The sequence below is a fragment of the Pleurodeles waltl genome, chromosome 1_2, assembly GCF_031143425.1.
Source record: "Pleurodeles waltl isolate 20211129_DDA chromosome 1_2, aPleWal1.hap1.20221129, whole genome shotgun sequence".
NCBI lineage: Eukaryota > Metazoa > Chordata > Amphibia > Caudata > Salamandridae > Pleurodeles > Pleurodeles waltl.
The window spans coordinates 890,312,302-890,334,052 of record NC_090437.1 but is presented as its reverse complement, the minus strand read 5'-3'; the positions used below and the strand labels follow the sequence as shown (position 1 = coordinate 890,334,052).

At 43.5% G+C, this 21,751-nt stretch overlaps 1 protein-coding gene across 31 annotated transcripts in view; it reads left to right on the top strand.

Moving 5' to 3' along the window:
- The window catches only part of SORBS2 (sorbin and SH3 domain containing 2), a 673,099-nt gene that overhangs the window by 608,295 nt on the left and 43,053 nt on the right, over positions 1–21,751 (top strand). For 21 of the 31 annotated variants that reach the window (XM_069199937.1, XM_069199955.1, XM_069199945.1 and 18 more), the window contains 2 exons: positions 16,689–17,516; positions 21,277–21,474. The exons of the other annotated variants lie outside the window; for them this stretch is intronic. In XM_069199937.1, coding sequence (XP_069056038.1) covers positions 16,689–17,516; positions 21,277–21,474 — 1,026 coding nt within the window. The remainder of the gene's footprint in view (positions 1–16,688; positions 17,517–21,276; positions 21,475–21,751) is intronic. 31 annotated transcript variants of the gene reach the window in all.

The window sequence follows — 21,751 nt, the reverse complement described above, 5'->3', positions numbered from 1 at the left end:
AGTAAACGAGGGAGGGACCAGGGTGAGTGGTTGGAAAATGGAGAATACATTCTACCAAATAACTGGTTTAGGGAGTAGGTAGGAGGGGTTCGTGGAGGGGTGAAAAGGGGATTAGGGAGGGGCATGCTAATACAAACACTCACCCACAAAGTGTAAACCCATTGCTATTCACAAACTACATGTATAAAGTTACTGTAGCCAAAAGACAGCAAAACAGTTGTACTCTAGCCCAGCCAGTAAGTCTAGCACCACACATGGCCACTCATTACTGCAACGCATTCCCTTATAAAAATAGAAGCAGGGATATAATATGAAACTCCATATAATCATGATAAATGAGGTAAGTTATTTTGCCCTTAGTATTATTTAATTATTGCCTGTGTTAAGTTATGTTATATTGAAAATAAATGTATATTTTAAAATGATAATTAGCTCATTAAAAAAATAAATTACACTTTTAAACGTTTAATAAGAGCTTAAGAGTGATTTAAATTAATGAAACAAATAACTTTTAAATTTGGTAAATATTAAAATAAATACTAAAAGAATAGTGTGAGTGATTTGTTTTCAAATTTATAGACAAATTATTAAATAAGCAACATATTTTGATGATTTAAATCTGTAATAAAGATTTAATGTGCTGTAACATTTCACTTTATTGGTTCTAAGTTATTAATACTTATTGGAAAATAATTTGGCATTTTAATTTACAATAAAATATGTTTGTATTTTTTCAATACATTAATAAACTTTATTAATTTCCTATATTCTTTATCATAGGGATTGCTCTACCTAGGTGGTGGCTATCTTTGCCTACATGTGCAAAGTTATTGGTAGTAATGTTACACCTTGTAATTCTGTCTTAGATGTATCCACTCGCTGGTTTTAGACCAGTCTACACATGGGTGTAAATCTACACTCGGAAATGGTAAATAGCACAGAAGTGTTGATTTACACCTAAGGGCAGAGGTACACTTACTCATGAGTAAATCTAAATGTGTTAATTTATTCTTTGTGAATAGGGCCCAAAGTGGAGGCCCACAGGGTTTAGTCATTTTTCTGACATATTTATACATTAATTGCAGATGGATGAAAATGGTTTCCCAGCATTAAGGTGTATACAAAACTGACCATGGTTGTTTATTACAGAGCACAACACACAAATTAAAAGGTACTCGGCCCTTTGGGAAAGTGGCAAATTAGTTTTATTGTTAATGCGTCCATGGTAACGTACTTAGGCTAAATGAGCTACATGGTAATTACAAGTACACACTAAGAGACAGTACTAAATTGTCAGTAAAGAAAAATATTTGTTTGTTTAAAGACAGCAATCTAAATATGAGTGCACAGTCATTTAAATTACACATTTGGATAATTTTAGTTAAATGTGGGCGTCATAAATAAATAGCATGCAATAAGGAAACCTGAGAGTAATTTTATTACCTTATAGATAAATAGAAATGGGGCCGATAAAGATTTGTCAGGGGACCTGTAAATCCATGGTTGCTGATTGAAGTTATAAGGGTTCAGCTTCAGTCAAAGGAGTGTGGACGTGGAAGATGTATAATAACTGTTAGAAATGGGGTCTTTGGTTGACAGTCAGGTTACCCCCTGTTCAAGCAAGGACCCTCACTCTAGTCAGGGTAAAAGAGAATCACCCTCAGCTAACCCCTGCTTACCCCCTTGGTAGCTTGGCAGAGCAGTAGGCTTAACTTCAGAGCGCTAGGTGTAAAGTATTTGTACCAACACACACAGTAACTTCATGAAAACACTACAAAATGACACAATACCGGTTTAGAAAAATAGGAAATATTGATCTGAACAAAACAAGACCAAAACGACAAAAATCCGACATACACAAGTCAAGTTATGAATTTTTATAGATTAAACTCAAAAATAGCGCTTAGAAACAAAAATGCTTCGATGAGATGTTAACACGGCGTTGTGACGGAGTCGTTCACAACAAGCCGACACCAGCGGCGCCGGACACGGAGTCGTGTAGACCCCCAAGTACAGTACCTTTGGTGAAGAGTGAAAACAAGCCGATGCGCGAAGTCGGGAATCGCGGCGTCTGTGCAAAACGTTGAATCCGTGCACTTCGAGCGGCGTCGGTCACGACGTGGTGCGGCGACTTCCATGGAGTCACAGACTTCAGCAGGGTTGCTGCGGCGTTGGGCCTGCGAAGAGCATCGCGTTCCAGCGAAGGTCACAGCGTCACGTGCAGGTGGCATTACCGGATTCAGCAGCGGCGTCGGTCCGAATTCAGTTTCCTTGGATTCCACCAGCTTTCCTTTCAAGGGCCCAGGGACTGGATAGGGCACCACTTGTCAGGGCAGGAGTCTCTCCAGAGACTCCAGGTGCTGGCAGAGAGAAGTCTTTGCTGTCCCTGAGACTTCAAACAACAGGAGGCAAGCTCTAAATCAAGCCCTTGGAGACTTCTTCACAAGATGGAAGGCACACAAATTCCAGTCTTTGCCCTCTTACTCTGACAGAAGCAGCACTGCAGGAAAGCTCCACAAAGCACAGTCACAGGCAGGGCAGCACTTCTTCCTCAGCTATCAGCTCTTCTCCAGGCAGAGGTTCCTCTTGGTTCCAGAAGTGTTTCTAAAGTCTGTAGATTTGGGTGCCCTTCTTATACCCATTTTAGTCTTTGAAGTCACCTTTCTTCAAAGGGGACTCACACCTACTTGTGAAATCCTGCCTTGCCCAGGCAAGGCCTCAGACACACACCAGGGGGTTGGAGCCGGCATTGTCAGAGGCAGGCACAGTCCTTTCAGATGAGAGTGACCACTCCACCGCTCCCTCCTAGCAGAGATGGCTAATCAGGAAATGCAGGTTACACCCCAGCCCCCTTTGTGTCACTGTCTAGTGCGAGGTGAAAAACAACCCAACTGTCAAACTGACCCAGACAGGGAATCCACAAACAAGGCAGAGTCACAGAATGGTTTAAGCAAGAAAATGCTCACTTTCTAAAAGTGGCATTTTCAAACGCACAATCTTAAAATCAACTTTACTAAAAGATGTATTTTTTAATTGTGAGTTCAGGGACCCCAAACTCCACATGTCCATCTACTCTCTAGGGGAATCTACACTTTAATCATATTTAAAGGTAGCCCCCCTGTTATCCTATGAGAGAGACAGGCCTTGCAACAGTGAAAAACGAAATTGGCAGTATTTCACTGTCAGGACATATAAACCACATTACTATATGTCCTACCTTATCCATACACTGCACCCTGCCCTTGGGGCTACCTAGGGCCTACCTTAGGGGTGCCTTACATGTAAGAAAAGGGAAGGTTTAGGCCTGGCAAGTGGGTACACTTGCCAAGTCGAATTTACAGTGTAAAAATACACACACAGACACTGCAGTGGCAGGTCTGAGACATGATTACAGAGCTACTTATGTGGGTGGCACAACCAGTGCTGCAGGCCCACTAGTAGCATTTGATTTACAGGCCCTGGCACCTCTAGTGCACCTTACTAGGGACTTACTAGTAAATCAAATAGGCCAATAATGGATAAACCAATTACATACAATTTACACGGAGAGCATATACACTTTAGCACTGGTTAGCAGTGGGAAAGTGCTCAGAGTTCAAAAGCCAACAGCGACAGGTCAATAAAAAATAGGAGGCAAAAAGATTCAGGATGACCCTGCATAAGCAAAAGTCCAACAATAACCTCACTGCAGGTTTATTCTCAGCAATATTTAAAAATAAGGTAGAAAATAGTGCAACTATTAGTGAGTATCTGAGCCAAGATTTTCCCATATTTTAAAGTTTTCATCTTGGTTAGCCTTGGTTTCAACATTATTGTCTGTGTAACTTTGGCACAAACTCTACTATTCAGTTACACAGATTCTGACTATTCAAAAAAAGTTGAGCTCTGTGGATCTTGTGTTTCCTTTAGCTTTAGTAACAATCAGAATGTTATAGACGTCTTAATGCCTTGGCATAAAACAAGAACATTCACCTCTTCACCCACCCGCCTGCTTCTCTTTCTCCTCATCCTTAAAGATGGTCCAATAAACAGATTGGCCTCTATTCACAGAGTTCCACTTTCGTAAGTTTGAAGATGACCTTAGTGTATCAGATTTAAAGCAGCTGCCTGACACTATTCAAAAGGAGGAGCTCTGGAGGTGGTTGAAGCCTCTTCAGGATGCACTTGAACAAATCCTTGTAAATTCCATTTGTATATCAGCATCACAGACATGTGTAGGCATCTGTAGATGTGCTTCCCATCCCAACTTTTCAAAGTATGATGTAAGAAAGCAGGTGCACTTTCAAGACACTTTAAGTATCCGAAGATAGCAGCGCAGGAAATGCTTATTGGCCAGGTGACATACTACAGTCCAGCTAGTTGCACATTTTTGAGTGGAAATTATACCTGCATAACCCACACCCACTTCTGTAATTTAACACCTCTCCAACCACATCAATAGATTTATCAATATGCAAATAATGAAAAACTGAACAACGCCTTGGTTGCCTACACACATGTGCTGGTGGGTATAACTGTGAATGTACAATAAAATGACTACATTATTTTTTCTAGTGAGTTGCTCACTTATGCTCATCTTAATGCATGCAGTGCTTTTTTATATTTTCTTTTTGTCCCGATAATGCAGTTGCTATGAAACCCTATAAAGTATTCTTATGGTTTGTGTATTGTACATAGAAATCCGTGTGTATCCTTCTGTGTTACATATTTAGTTTATTTTTCATGGAGAGCAAGCCACATATACCAAATTCATTATTTCATTGCACAATACATACTTTTTGTAAATAAACAACATCCACAAATTTACAGTTCACTAAGTCCATTCTTTATTAATTCATTAATTAAAAAGTTGCGATTCCTCTCTTGATTTTCATTCTAGTTCATGGGCGAAATTATTCCGTTGATTAATGAAGTTCTTGCTTGTTTCCTCTCCTTACTGCAAATAGTTTCTCTGGCTTATATACCTTTCTGGGTTTGCCAATTTATTCTGCCACCTTGTGTATGTGATTTGATTTCCAATTAAAAGTAATGATAGATCTGGCAATGACCATGCAAACAACGTTTTCTTGACATCTAAAGATCTACTAGCTAGGTAGCTTGTGTAGCCTAAAAAGCGATAAGGTGAGAACCTGAGGGAGAGAGATCTGTAGTTTATCTGAGATATCTGAAAATGTATCTTCCCATAATTTAGAGGATTGTTTTCATTGCCAGGTAATGTGAAGCAATTTTCCCTCATTTTACACAAAGCATCTAAAAAAGAAGCCTGATATTCTGGTTTATCTTGTTCAAGGAAGGAGGGAGTTCTAAAAAGTAGCCCTTTAGCAAAAAACTGCATGTGCCTAAAGTTGACCCATCTATAAGCTTCAAAGTTCAGGTGATTACATTTCCCTCATATCTCAAATGAAAAGATTTTTTGATCCCCATTCTCCCATCTTTGGACTGGTTTTGCTGAAAAAATACATTTTTTACTTTGAACAAGTATGTTGTACTATTCCCCTAAACCCACGTGGTTTTGTTTGTCATATACCCCAAATTTGTCATATAAATTATCTTATAGTTCACTATTTACATGTAAGGCTTGGAAATGTATTTGGTGCATAAAAGAGACCATTATAGCATGTAACCACCATAGATGTTTTTCTTGCGGTATAATAGATTGAGCAACATCTTGCTTACTTCTCCATCCTCTATCTGTGGCTAATTCTGATAATCTCATAACCCCATAATCCTCCCATCTTTTAGCCTCTGGGTCTAAAATTAGTCTGCCTCCTGTCAGGTATATAGGGGGTGATTCCAACTCTGGCGGAAACCGTCATTTGGCCGGCATGCGGCCAAATTTTCGCAGTCCCCATTTCAACATTCCTGCTGGGCCGGTGGGCGCTAACCAAGTTAGTGCCCGCCGGCCCAGCGGGAATGAGGCCGCAACACAGGAGCCGGCTCCGAATGGAGCCGGCGGTGTTGCGGTGGTGCGACGGGTGCAGTTGCACCCGTCGCGCTTTTCACTGTCTGCTAGGCAGACAGTGAAAAGCTGGCCGGGGCCCTGTTAGGGGGCCCCAGGACACCCCTTACCGCCAGCCTCTTCCTGGCGGTGAAAACCACCAGAAACAGGCTGGCGGTACGGGGGTCAGAATCCCCAGGGCAGCGCTGCTTGCAGCCGGGGCAAAAACGGCGGAATACCGCCAGCCCCGGCAGGGCGACCGCGGCTTTACAGCCGCGGTCAGAATGCCATTTGAAGCACCGCCAGCCTGTTGGCGGTGCTTCCGTCATTCGTGACCCTGGCGGTCCAAGACCGCCAGGGTCAGAATGACCCCCATAATGTCTTTATGTCTTGTCTCTGTTTTGACCAGTGGAATTAAGTGTAGTTAAAAAAGCTGTAGTTTATTTTTGAAAAACCACACCAATTATTTGTATCACACTTTTTTTGATGATTTGTCATAGCAAGCCCTGGGTATGATGTTTGTGTAGCTCTGTTGTCATATCTGGTTACACACTCGAGACTCTCGAAGAAGGACCTCGTGCACTCTTACGCAACCTGGATCAGAATCAATTATTGTTTATCTTATTTATTTGTAATTCATTGCAGTTTCTCAATTTCATCAACTTTTGTTTCAGGATTTACTTTTCAACAAAATTATTTGTATTCATATTGTTGTTCATTCTAAGTTTTTTTAATTTTTATTTAGCCAATAATGTTAATGTAGATCATCTTATTGTGAGTACACTCCCACATAGTTAAACACCCTTTCAGTACTTTTTCAGGAGTATGTATGTGGTTGCCTTAATAAAAGATGCTTGATGATGAGAGTAACTTTCTGCTTCCCACAGTGACCACCTTAGTCAACTTAATGAACACATTTAAATTTGTTACATAAAAATCACCCTTATCATTCCATTTGACTTATCATTCAATGTTAATAATAGTCTTTGTCATAGTCATCTCAATGCCAATATTTATCCTGTATGTCACTAAAACAGGAAACGACCTTAACAACGCAGGCAGAGCCCTGCGGGCCGTTTCCCCACAAGCGCAACGCTTGCCTCAACAATGACTCTGCCTTAACCACACATGTGCCTTAACCACGCATATGTGTGGTTAGGGCAGAGAGAGCAGTCTAGCTGTCCGGACGGGACAGGGAGGAGCTGAGAGCAGAGGAGGGAGAGAGAGAGGTAAGTGGGACTGGGACCGGGTTCAGGGAATTGGGGAGTTTTTTGGACAGTGCAGTGGCAGGGGTCGGGGTAGTTTTTAGGACAGGGAGGAGCAGATTTTAGGGTGGAGGTTGGGTCACTTTTTAGGACAGGATGGGGTTGGTTTCAGGGTTCAGGGATGGCAGGGTCAGGTAGTTTTTTGGACAGGGCAGGGTTGGTTTTAGGGTTCAGGGTGGGGGGTTCCGGGTAGTTTTTACGACATGGCAAGGAATGTTTCAGGGTTGTTTTTAAGACAATGTGGGGTCAGTTTTAGGGGTCAGGGTGGGTGGTTGGGTTAGTTTTTAGGACAGGGCGGGATCGGTTTTAGGGTTCAGGGCGGGAGGTCGGGGTAGTTTTTAAGACATTTGACTGGGTTTTAGGCCTGAGGGCCAGCAGAGAGGGGTTGTGGTAGTTTTTAGGACAGGGTGGAATCGGTTTTACAGTTCAGAGTGAGGGTGGTGGGTCAGGGTATTTTGTAGGACAGGGCGGGTCGGGTTTTAGGGTTCAGGGTGGGGGTAGAAGGTTGGGGTCGTTTTTAGGATAGGGTGGAGTCAGTTTCAGGGTTGGGGATTGAGGTAGTTGTTAGGGCAGGGCAGGGTCGGTTTTAGGATTCAGGTTGGGGGCGGGAGGTTGGAATAGTTTTTAGGACAGGGCGGGGTAAGTTTTAGGGTTCAGTGTGAGGGCTGGAGGTCGGGTAATTTTCAGGGCAGGGCGGTGGCAGTTTTAGGGTTGAGGGCCGGGGTGTGGGGTTGGGGTAGTTTTTAGGACAGGGTGGGGTAGGTTTTAGGGGTCAGGGCCAGGGTGAAGGGTCAGGTTAGTTTTTAGAACAGAGCGGGGTCGCTTGTAAGGTTCAGGGTGGGGGATAAGGGTAGTTTTTAGGACAGGGCTGGATTGGTTTTAGGGTTCAGAGCGGGGGTCAGGGTAGTTTTTAGGACAGTTGACTGGGTTTTACCCCTCAGGGCTGGTGGGGGGGTCTGGGTTATTTTTAGGAAAGGGCGGTATAGGTTTTAGGGTTCAGGACAGGGGTGGGTGGTCGGTTTTTGGGTTCAGGGCGGAGAGTCAGGGTAGTCTTTAGGACAGTTGAAGAGGCTTTAGGCCTCAGGGCTGGCAGGGAGGTCGGGTAGTTTTTTAGGACAGGGCGGGGTAGGTTTTTAGGGTTCAGGGCGTGGGGTGTTTTTAGGAAAGTGCAGTGTAGATTTTAGAGGGTGAGGGTGGATGGTCGGGTTAGTTTTTAGAACAGTGCAGGGTCGGTTTTAGGGTTAAGGGCGGGGAGTCAGGGTAGTTTTTAGGACAGTTGAAGAGGTTTTAGGCCTCAGGGCTGGCAGGGGGGTTGGGAAGTCTTTAGGACAAGGCGGGGTAGGTTTTAGGGTTCAGGGCGGGGGGGGGGGTCAGGGTAGTTTTAGGGCAGGGATGGTTTTAGGGTTCAGGCCGAGGGGATTGGGGTAGTTTTTAGGACACGCTGGGGTCAGAGGTAGCTTTTAGGGCAGTGGCTGAGTTTTAGGCCTCAGGGCAGGGGGAGTCGGGGTAGTAAAGGGACAGGGCACGTTACTTGTAGGGCTCAGGGTGGGAGGGTTTAGTGTTCAGGGCAGAGGGAGGAAGTGGGCGTTTTTAGGGCTGGGGAGGGGTGGAGAATGGTATCAGGTGTAAGGGGGCAGAGTGGGGGAGAATTTACCATACATGTTCCTTTACCAAACATGCTTTTACAACAAAGTTCGTTGTAAAAGCATGCATTGTAAAGATGCAGTCATTGTTGAGACCTCGTTGTTCAGGCATGCGTGGTTTAGGCATGCGTAATTCAATCATACAACCTTCTAGAACCCTCAAAAATTGACCTCATAATTCACAAAAATAATCCAAAGCGCTTTAATTGTAATGGTTCAGCCCAGCATTATTTTCACACATCCCTTTTTTGGCTTTGTCATCTTCCTCAGACGCACCATTGAGCTGATACTTCCTTATCATTTTCTTCTTTTTATGCATTTCTCAGCTATGGTTCCAGTGGTCCTGTTATTTGGAGACATGTTTTAACCCTCTGTCTCACTGTCCATCCTTATCATGCCAAACATTGGTGGTCATTACGAGTGTGGCGGTCGCATGACCGCCAGACTCTAACTGGTGACCCCACCGCCAAAAGGCTGGAGGTGGGACCGCCACATTATGACCGTGGCCACGGTCAGACAACTGCAAGCCAGCTGCCTGGCGGTCCTGGTGATTTCTCATTCTCCAGGGCAGAGCTGCTTGCAGCGCTGCCCTGAGGACTAGGAGTCCCCATCCGCCAGCCTTTCCATGGCGGTTCACACCATGTCATGGAAAGACTGTTAAAATGGGGGACTCTGGGGTGGCCCCTGGGGACCCCTGGACTGCCCATGCACTTGGCATGGGCAGTACAGGGGCCCCCATGCACATCCCCATCGCGCATTCCACTGCCCAAATTACAGGCAGTGGAATGTGCGACGGGTGCTGCTGCACCGGCTGCACCGCCACATTGGCTCTGGCTCCACGAGGAGCCAGCATCAATGTTAAGGCCATGCGGTGAATTCCTACTAGGTCCAGGGGGGTTCAGGCCACACATGCGGTCTGAGGGTGGGAAGAGTTTGACGGGCGGCCTCCGCCACCTGCCAGATTCTTAATGACCACCATTGTATGATTGTGCGGTGCAAAGATCAGTTCTTTCATTCCCTGGTGGATCACTGCATGTTTCTCTTGTGTCTCCCTATTTGTTGTGCAAAAGAAATCATTGATTTTACTTTTTGTGCATGCGACATGTCTGGTGTCATTCCTTGATACTGAAGAGTTGCCCTACTGAAATACACTATTTTCTATTTCTCATTGTTTTTGGATTTCATTTCAAGATACAATACAAGTATGTGTTAAGGTTTGTGTGTTTTATATAGTCGATCTAATTTGATATAGTAAAGTAATTGATATTTCTTATATTTTATTCATTGTTCGTGCTGTGTCTCTGATTACAGGGATTATTTAGAGTTTGGTGGGCAAAATAAGTCCTTCGGTATGACCAAGCAATATACTCCCCTCATACAGAGAGTACTCCTCCCGCCAGATTTAGAGTTGTTCCCCAGCCATGCAGACAGCCCTAAACATTGACAAGAATTGTTGTCACAGCAGATCCTGTCAGTGCTATATAAGTTTGACAGACCGCAGCCCATAAAACATTTACAAGCTTTTACTTTTTCTAACAATCTCCCAAAAATTGTTCTCCCTTGGTGTGTGTAGGAGGCTGGCCTGGTTTGTTGTGGGTACCTTGGGTACTTACACCATATACCAGGTCCAGTTATCCCTTATTAGGGAAGTAGTAGTGTTCTAGCATACTAGGCTGATAAAGGTAGCTATAGCAGAGCAGCTTAGGCTGAACTAGGAGACATACAAAGCTCATGCAATACCACTTATAGTTACACAGTACATATACACAAGTAAAGACAATACTCAGTGTTACCAAAAATAAAGGTATTTATTTGGGTGACACAGTACCAAAAATATCTTAGAGACAATACTCTTTCTGGAGGTAAGTATTATACACAATATATACACTAGACACCAAAATAAGGTAAGTAATTAGGCGTAGGATAGTGCAAACAATAGGAAATGCTATAGAATGCGATAGGAGAAAATAGGTCTAGGGGCAACACAAAACATATACTAAGACAGTGGAATGCGAATCACAAATTCCCCTCTAGACAAGTGTAGTATGTGCAGAATCGCTGGGAGAGTAAGAATACAGTAAAGGTAAGTAAATTACCCCACCCCAGAGCCCAGAAAAGCAGGAGTAATGTACTGCAAGTTTCCTTAGGACACACTACACCAAGTGATTGGGATTTTGCAGTAACCAACCAAGTCTGCAAATAACAATTGCTGGATTCCTCGACCTGAAGACCTGCAAAAGAAGGGGACCAAGTCCAGAAGTCGAAAGAAGTTCCAGGAAGAGCAGGAACCCCTGCCAACCCAGAAGAGGGTGCAAAAGAAGAGTCCCCGGTTGGATGAAGACTGCAGGAATGCACCCTAGGAAGATGCCAGCGGATTCCTGCATGATGCAGAAGATGTCCCACGATGTGAAGATGGATGCAGACATAATTTCATGCTGGAAGTCGCCAACAAGCCTTGGTTACAACAAATATGCATTTTGCGTCAAAATTGTGCTGGCTGGACCCAGGAGGGACCTGGGGGCCTCAACTCTGTGTGAGGAGGAAGAGGGGGATCTCAGCACTTTAGAGAGCCCTCAGGATGCCAGACAGCACCCAAGGGAGTCCCAGGACACGGGGACAAAGGAGGTGCAAAATGCGGTTGGTGCAGCACAACAAAGGAAGGTCCCACGCCGCCGGAGAACAACTCAGAGAGTTGAGCGTCGCAGGATGGAGTGCTGGGGACCTGGGCCAGGCTGTGCATCACCGAATTTTGCAAATAGTGCACAGAGGCCTCAGGCAGTGAAGAAGACGCAGTACACAGGGATTCCGTCACTCTCAGAGAAAGCAAGGTCTTACCTCCTCCAAATTGTGTCAGCAGGACCACAGGACGGTCTATGTCGATGGGGTCCCGCCTCGGTGTCCTTAGGAGCATGCTCGTTGCTGTGAGAGAAGTCCAAGAGTACCAGTCGTTGTCTTGGAAGGTGCCTGCGTGAGCAGGGGAGTGACTCTGTCACCCCACGGGAGATTTCTGCGGTCCCTCTGGTGCAGGATCAAGACAGGGAGTCCTCAGAGCGTGCACACTGTGGAAACTATTGCAGTTGCTGGCTGGAGCTGAAGTTGCAGAGGAAGTGGATACTTTGTTGCTGTTACAGCGGTTCCTGGAGCAGACTGCGGTTGATCCGAGATCAGAGGATGAAGTAGTGGTTGCAGAGGATTCCTGAAGGAAACTTGCAAGCAGAATCTGAAGAGAACCCACAGGAGAGACCCTAAATAGCCCTGAGAGGGGGATTGGCTACCTTATCAGGGAAGGACCTATCAGGAAGGGTCTCTGGCATCACCTGCTGGCACTGGCCACTCAGAGGCCTTCAGAGTGCCCCCACACCTTCAAAGCAAGATGGCTGAAGTCTGGGACACACTGGCGGAGCTCTGGGCACCACTCCTAGGGTGGTGATGGACAGGGGAGTGGTCACTCCCCTTTCCTTTGTCCAGTTTCGTGCCACAGCAGGGGACAAAGGGTCCCTGAACCGGTGTAGACTGGCTTATGCAAGGAGGGGACCATGTGTGCCCTTCAAAGCATTTCCAGAGGCTGGGGGAGGCTACCCCTCCCCACCCTGTAACACCTATTTCCAAAGGGAGAGGGTATAACACCCTGCTCTCAGAGGAAATGCTTTGTTCTGCCTTCCTGGGACTGAGCTGCTCAGACCCCAGGAGGGCAGAACCCTGTCTGTGAGGCGGCAGCAGCTGTAGTTGCAGTGCAAGCCTCAGAGAGCTGGTTTGGCAGTACTGGGGGTCCATAGTGGATCCCCCAGGATGCATGGAATTGGCTCCCCAATACCAGATTTGTAATGGGGGGGGACAATTCCATGGTCTTAGACATATTACATGGCCATGTTCCAGGTTACCATTGTGAAGCTACATATAGGTATTGACCTATATGTAGTGCACATGTGTAATGGCCTCATTGCACTCACAAAGTCCTGGGAAAAGGCCCTGAACTATGTGGGGGCACCTTTGTAGTGCAAGTAACTTTGCATCTATCCTTCAGCAAGTGAAGGTTAGACATATAGGTGACTTATAAGTTACTTAAGTGCAGTGAAAATGGCTGTGAAATAACGTGTTCTTTATTTCATTCAGGCTGCAATGGCAGGCCTGTGCAAGGGTTTGTCTGAGCTCCCTATGGGTGGCAAAAGAAATGCTGCAGTCCATATGGATCTCCTGGAACCCCGATGCCCTGGGTACCTAGGTACCATATACTAGGGACTTATATGGGGGGTCCAGTGTGGCAATAAAAATTGGTAAATGAAGTCACTATCCTACAGTGACAAATTTAAAAGTAGAGTGAGCATAAGCACTGAGGTTCTGATTAGCAGAGCCTCAGTGACACAGTTAAGCACTATACAGACACACACATTAGGCCATAAACTATAAGCACTGGGGTCCTGACCAGCAGTATCCCAGTGAGACAGGCAAAAACATACTGACATACAGGTAAAAAATGGGGGTAAAATGCCAAGGAAGATGGTACTTTCCTACAGTGTGGACCATTATTATTTTTATTTTTTTTACTATCCCATTGTAAATCAGGCAGGTGGACCTTTAGTTTGGCGGGAGTGTACTCTCATTCTTAGAAACTGAAGCAACATCAATATGAGTTGGTGCTACATTTGTGACATCAGTGCTAGAAACCAAAAAATTTGTACAGTAAACAACACTGCATGCTGTATAAAAACACTCCTGTGATTTAGCTTCTGGTCATAAAATGGGGTTTATTTTGTGTTTTTTAAGAACTATTATGTTTTTGATGGCCTCTAAAGTGTTTTTAATAATTTTATCCCTCAAATTGAGCAAAGTTGAATGATTGCTCTTTCTTCTGTTGTTCATTATTAGTAATTATCATGTGTCTCAACTCAGTCTGCACTTTTGAGGGTGGACAATTGTCCAGGTCCTTCCCCATTATTATCATTATAATTTGGAGATTGTTATCTATTCTACTTCTGGCTGAGAAGGATTGCATGTAATTATTCATCTTTGTTTGTGAATGAGGTCTACGTTCCAGTGTTAATTGTCCTGTGGCTTCAGGTGGTTCTTTCCCATATTTCCTACCATACTCATCCTGTTCCTTACTGTCTGTTAATTTTGGGCACAACTCTTCTGGTTTTACAGAAAATATTTTATAACTATTTTGTCGTTTTGACCTTTTTGTGGTGTAATGTTAAAGCAATGCATCCAAAAGTATTACCATGCCACCTTCTCTGTCAAACTGTCTTCATGTTTGTAGCATCTGGAACATCATTTGAGGAATAAATGTAAAAATGAATAATAAGATAAACAACATGCAATTCTGAGCCAGAAACCATGAGTATGAAGGAGTTTAACCAGATATGAAAGGGTAGTTATTGGTGTTTCAAACATCCGGATACTAACCTGGATTTTTCCACTGTAGTTCATATAAACTACACATTGAATATACATTACTAAAAAGTGTAGGAATGCAATAAGGGGATCTATTCGGATAATGTTTTTGCTGCTATGTCACAAAGTTGTACATCTTGTAGTCGATGTGCCATCATCAGGTTACTTTTCCAGTGCTATGAACCCGATCAGTATACCTACGTCCTATTATTGATATACCAGTTTGCTCGATAGAACAGTTATGCCAGTCACTGGACAAGAAGCAAATGATCTACCATCATCTGGGGACCTTAGCAGTTTTCCACTGGATTGCAAAATGTTGGGTGGATGGAAGAGCATAAAACTATTTTAATCTGTCACAATGATAATGCAGTGCTTCTCCACAGAACCACATAACATATCTGTGCATATGATTTGCATATGTGGTTATGATACAGCACTCGGTGTGTGTCAGACTTGGCAACATATTGTCACAAGACTGTTTGGACCTACTGAAACCATTTACTCTAGGCAAGGGAGGTAAATGACGACCTACCTGTTGAAACCAAAAAACATACTGTTTTTCTAGCTGTGTCCTGGATATTACCCTTTGGGTGTAGTCTCATGTATTTTATAGTTATTTTTGCTTTGTACCTTAGTGTCTATATATGGTGCCCACTTTGACTTGGTGAGGATTGACATTTTATACAGAAGTGGTTTTAGGCCTCTTGTAAAGACAGTAATAGCTGTCTGTTGGAAAGACCTATTATCTTCAAAACATTACATTTACTTATAGTTACATTGGGTCAGCCCCTTACTCACTATTATATGGCGTTTTTATCTTTCTTACTTTCCTGCTTCTGATTTGATTGTTCTTCCTTGTTTTTGTGTTTGTCCTACCCAGTAGCATTTTGGCCTCAGTGTTTGGATTGAATTATGTTTATTTCCTCTGCTCACATCAGACCTTGTTTTGCAGTCTCTCAGAGGGCCTATTTTCTTTCCCTGTTCCCCTGTACCCTTCTTGTTTCCCCCAACTCCTTCCACCTTACCCCAATAAGCTGCCTCATACCCTACAATACCCCTTGTGCAGTGATAATTTTTCCTTGTGACGTGGTAGGTGGCACTTATTATTATTATTATTATTATTATTATTATTATTATTATTATTTACCACTTCAAATGTCTGCCCACAGCTTTGCGTGTGGGTGTATATTCGGCAGACACCATGATTGTGGTAGCTTCACTTATATACAAACCCCATTTAAAGCTGGTTGCCTCGGATGTGCACAAATCAAAGGCAGTCATCTTTTGATGACATTTGTTAAAAAATTACAACACATTAAAAAATGGCGGCCTTGAATTCATTTATTGTGTTTTACAACCAATTTCAAGATGGCCTCTGCAGAAGCACACACATTTGCAGTGGCTATTAAAGCAAAAAAAAAGCATTGTCAAAGTCAATAAGATTCATTGTTGAGGCTGATTGGTTTTGACAATGCTTCTTACTCTTTGCAAGAGGCTTATTCACATAACCCATTGTCTCACAAGCTGACTTTGGCAGAGAAATAAAATAATTCCCCATGAAATGAGGGTACATATTACGGTATTGTGTATATTGGTAAAATCCTACTTTTTGACGTGATCAGGAATTGAGCAGTCATTTACGCCAGAGTTAGCATGTTTCATTTTTCCGAAATAAGACAGTGGCTACTGTTGTCTGATTGCATCAGCAAACAAAACATTAATCTCGAGCCTGCATTCAGCTAATGCTGTCTTTAAGTAGGAGATACCTTCTGTGCATTCTTGGCTTCTCTCACTGCTGTGCATGCCATGAAAGTGAGGTGTAGGCATACATACAGGTATCACACAAGGAGGAGAAGGCAGCGATATCTACTTTTTATATTACCACTTCTTCGCTGCAGGTATTGCTCCTTTACACTACCGTTCTGTGAACACATTTACTTTAAATAGTACCCATACACCTAGAAAGTAAAGATAGCTAAGCCTAGCAGAGCCCATCGCACAGGTTTGTTTTTCTGCCCACTTGACTCACTGATTTTGCATGGTGATCAGCGTCACCCTTGCCTACCCAGTTCTATTGCCTTGAGGTGTCTGACCTAAGCTCTTTGGACAGACTCAAAGTAGAGAACTTTACAGACAGAACAGCAACGGGCAGGACACCATCTGATCACATTTAGACTGTGCTGTGTGTTTCAGACTTGTCACCGGCGTGTGACACTTAAGCCTCTGGCGGGAACTTGATACGGTTTCACTTTTCAAAGGTCTTCCCTGCTGCTCTGATGCATGCTGCAAGTGTTCAGAGAATGTGTGCTTCCTGAAATAACTACCATATCATCCTGAATATGCCACTGAGCGTCTTTGATTTCTGTTTGCTGTCAACCAGTTCTGTTCAAATGCTGCTTTTTTATTTTTCCTGCTTGATTACTTTCAATTTTTCCTTTATTTCTAAAGCTGGCTTCCAGTACGAGGCTCAGTGCTCCTTGTCCTTCACCTGGGCCTGGCATGCCACTTGTCACAGAGCCTAATAAGGGGAAGCTACAAGCTGTCACCACTGAGTGGTTGTCATTGACTGTTGGGTTGTCACCTCTGAGCACACCTTCCCCTACCCCACCACCTTTTCCTAATCTCTTTTTCTCTGACTTGGAAGAACTTAATTCTTTGGCATTAAAAAGTACCCAGACTGAACCAGTGCCCTCGAGAGGTGTCAAGCTCAGGTTAAAAGAAGATCATTTTGTTCCAATTACCTCACCAAAGACACTGTTCTTCACTTCTGTTCCCCGACCTCAGCCTTTTTCCACATCGTCGCCCATCTCACCTCCTCTTATCTCAGCCCAGACTCATGGCACATTTTCTGCAGCTAGTGCGTATGATGACACAGCAAAGAGTGGTAGAAAAGAAAAATACTTACAGGAGACACAGTCAAAAGGGTCTCCTTCTGATAAAGGAATGTCGAGCTATCCTGAGGTCATCAAAGTATCCGAGACAATGGGTTGTCAGGCAGCCTCCTCAGGCTCTCCAAAAGCAGTGCCCACACCACAGGCACTCACCACAGCTGATGAGCAGGAAGAAGAGATCTGCGAGGAGCTTCTGTCCATCATCCAAGGGAGTCAGCTGGATTGTCAAGATCCTGAATTTTATAGGCGTGGGCCCGACCTAACAGAGCAGTTTCCAAGACTTTACATAGAGGAGGACGACCAATGTGGAAGCGTAGAATCTGTGACAGCAGTGCAAGCCCAGCCTATTGTATCTAGTGAAGATTCCAGCTCAGTCATTTCAGAGGTATTTTTTTAATTCATATTGATTTGGAGTTGGTTTCTTTGTAAGGGGAAGGCTGATGTGCCTAACACTGGATTTCTGTGAGCATGCTGCTGTTTGGTGTACGCATATCCCATCATATGTGCATTCACTTGAGCAATGTTCATTCGTTGAAGCTGCATGCCTGCCTTCTTAGTCATTTGAAACTGTCATTGTTCACCGCCCTTATTTCCTAGCTCACATCCCCTCCCTCTACCCTTTTATCTTACCGCTCCCCACTTCCTTCTTCTTGATGTGGCATGTACGGCAGGATAGAGATCTGATCTGTGACATATGAATGTTCTACTGCTGCCCTTCCCATGGTAAACAAGCATATCCACCACAATGGAGTTTCAGTTCAATTCAGCGCATGTGGGTGTGGCACAACAGCACTCCTTGAGGAGGTGTACCATCCGTTGGCTAATAGGCATAGGCTACTATATGTGGAAGGGACCCAACATTCACAGCAGGCACCTTTCTTGGCAGAGATAATGAGTTTAATAAACTTGAACCATCAAAATCAGTTTTACAGTCCTGTGTCTCTAAATTACCTATATAGAAAAATACCTGCTACTTTCTCACTCAATCCCTGTTTGATAACGTTTCCCTGTTTGTTTGTGAATGGGGCGTTGATTTTGAAAATCTTTTGAAAACTAACACATAAGACCTACTACCAAAAACTGGAATGTTCAACCATATTTGCAAAGGATCTGGTATCAGCAGATGGTTTTGGTTATATTTTAACACATGTACTAGTGTTTAGGTGAATTTTCCAAGTTCTTGGTCACTTCACTGCGGCAAAAAGGCACACACTAATGCATGTGAGTGTAATACGTTGCAGCCCTGAATTGCATAGTGAATTTCATTCCACCACGTCTGAACTAGAACTGGGGTTATCCTGTGCCCCCAGTGGTGCATAGCACCTATGAATCCCAGTTTGAAATCGAAGCCAGTGTGTGGTCAACTCAGTGTCTCCCAATCATCCAGTCATGGAAGCAAAGTTGGTGGAGAATGGGTTCAATACACATACGTTCCACAAATCACCCAGTCACACACTCAAAAGTGTGTATCCAAGGGATCCATGTAGTCAGTTGTTATAATTCTGTAAACCCTTACATAAGCAAGCAATTATGTATACCTACTTGTAATGCGTTGCCCACATAGAATCAAACTTAATGCTGTAATGAAAACAGAGTGCAAAGTACAACAAGAGATAGGCTAGGAGGATAGTCTAGCATGAAGGCACAGCCGCAGAACTTACATTGCCTTAGCCGAAAATCACATTGATTCACTTGCCAGTCTTTCACTGTCAAAGATGGATGCAGTTTGTCACCGAGGGTCGCGCACGCACCACTAGATAAGTACATCAGTAGGTCACTGTGACTCACGCATGTATCACTAGGCAGATACATCAGTAAATAACTGTGGGTCACGTAGTACAACTAGACAGGTACACCAGAATGTCACTGTGGCTCAGGCACATATCATTATGTGGGTACATCATACTGATGTCCTTGTCTAATGATGCTTGCATGACCCACAATGACCTACTGATGTAGTCGCATAATATAACTGTGGGTCATGCACTTATCACTAGGTAGGTACACCAGTATTTTACTGTGGCTGGTGCTGGTATCTCTAGGGGAACACATGAGTATTGACTGTGGTTCATACACAAATCATTATGGGGGTACATCAGTATGTCATTGTCGGTCATGCATGTATTTCTAGGCAAGTACATCAGTATGTCACTGACTCACATTGGTGTCACTAGGAGAACACAACAGTAAGACCCTGTGGCTCACACATGTATTAATAGGCAGACACATCAGTAGGTCACTGTGGCTTAGGCATTTATGACTAAGCAGACACATCAGTATTTCACTTTGGCTCACGCATTTATCACTAATCAGATGCATCACTATGTCATTGTGGCTCACACATGTATCACTAGGGGAACACGTCAGTAAGTCACTGTGGCTCATGCTGGAGGCACATCAGTATGTCATTGTGGGTCATGCATGTATCACTAGGCAAGTACATCAGTATTTCACTGGGGCATGCCGGCATCAGTTGGGGAACAGATCAGTATGCCACTGTGACACACGCATGCATGACTAGGCAGACACATCAGTATGTTACTGTGGCTCACATATGTATCACCAGGGAGGCAAATAGCCGATGCACCCAAATGCAGATGAGTTCCGTGTTAAAACATGGGGTATGAACTACACAGCAATTAATTTATCATCTCAGTGGATTCTAACTGGATCAACGACAAAGAAATCATTGGAAAAAGGACAACAACGATTGGGAAGTTGATAGTTGGTTCATATTGGTACCAAAAACAGCTTATTGGTTATCAGCCACAATTGTTAGCTGATAACAACTAGTGTAGGTCTTAATTGCCTGGAGTAGTGACAAAAGTACCACTAATTGTTACTGGACTTGGTTATCCTCTAAAGTGGATCCTTAATCTGTGTCTTAAGTATCAAGCATCAGCGGTAGAGGTAACATTAGAGTACTGCGATGCAGCAGTTGGGATTTTACAATAAAATACCGATGTTCCTTCCAATAGCTGGATGGTGGCCTTCAAATTATTCCTCTTTTCCACTAGTTCCAAAACAAGATCTCAGATTAGATGTTCAGCCTTAATTAAGAGAACAGGGCTTTAAAGTGATTCTGGGGTTCCAGAGACCTTTGCATGAGCGGCAGATTGGTTATCTATTTCTACAATATGTAACTTTAGGCTTTAGTTCGGGATGGCATGGACAAGAATAACATTAAAACTGTAGCTACATCACTATTTTTTTGATGAAAATTAAAACAAAAAATGGCATTCCCATTCAAGATGATGTCAGATTTGATGCCACTTGCACTCTCCTTTAAAAATTTTGGTGTAGATACCCTAAAAATATAATTTCTGGCATTTTGTGCAGCCATGTTTTAATTGGCAAAAATACAGTTAAGACAAAAATTGATGAAGTCCCCTTGCTACTGAGGTGACATGCAATGAGTACTCACAGTTTCAAGGCTGAATCATTATTCCAGATGAACAACACTATGGGCCTGATTACGACCTTAGTGGATGGGATACTCCGTCACAAAGGTCACGGCTATCCCATCCTCCGTATTACAAGTTCCATTATATTCTATGGAACTTGTAAAACAGCTGGCGGGATATCCATCACGTTTGTGACGGAGTGTCCCATTCAATAAGACCGTAATCAAGCCCTATATATCTCGAGTATTCCTTTGATCTAAATTGTCATTAAAATATATCAGACTAGTCATAATTCCCATGACATAACCTAACTTGATACCATTTCCAAGAAGTTTGAGAAGTTTGATAGATGGAGATAAAGCTGATTTTGATGATCCAACAGTAGCTCTGACCAACCCGTTTACTGTGCATGCTTGAAAATGCTCCATAACTGTGAGGTTGAGTTTATAATAAAAGGTAGACACTGGGAAAGTATTTCAGAAAATCCTAATCTAATCAGCATGTTAGGCAGGTGACAGCGATCTAAGTTAATTTGTGGTGAAAAGCACCCTTGATGTTAACACTTCCTAATTCTTTAATTATATAGCTGGAGCATCCGGTTACCCAGTTATTCATATTCTGTGTCTCCCTGCAGGATACTGTGCCTGTGCCCATTGTTCACTCGTATGCATCTGTCTACCACTGGCACTCTCAGCTAACGGCTGTTGATCAAGTTTTGTATTTTTCTCTTAAATGTTTAAGCAAGCATCCCTGTCCTTTGGAATACAAGCACCTCCTGCTTCTTCTCCTTGCCACCTTTCTTCTAATCATCCATCTCATTTTGCCAAGTCACCTCCCACGGAACCTGTTTCTGCACTGTCTACATCTGCTGCTTCCCACTCACCGTCTCTCCTTCACAAATTGCCATCCAGGCAGGAGACGCGGTCTCCACTGCTGAAGGTAACAAAGTTTGCAACGTGTGAATTTGCTGTGCATGTCTGGAGGCTACTACGCTGCTCTGGAACACATTAGAAATTGAGCACCTCTAAAAGTGACTTGAAATAAGCAACCTGTTCAACATCAAATTAACTAACATGTTAAATAACTTCTTAGCAAAACAACCTCATAGTGAACCATGGGTACAGGAGCGCTTATATGCATGGCTTTGGAAATCAAAGAGAGCTTAGCTTAACAGAACAAATAAAAAAAAGTTTAGAGTATCTGTTGTAAAGATCAC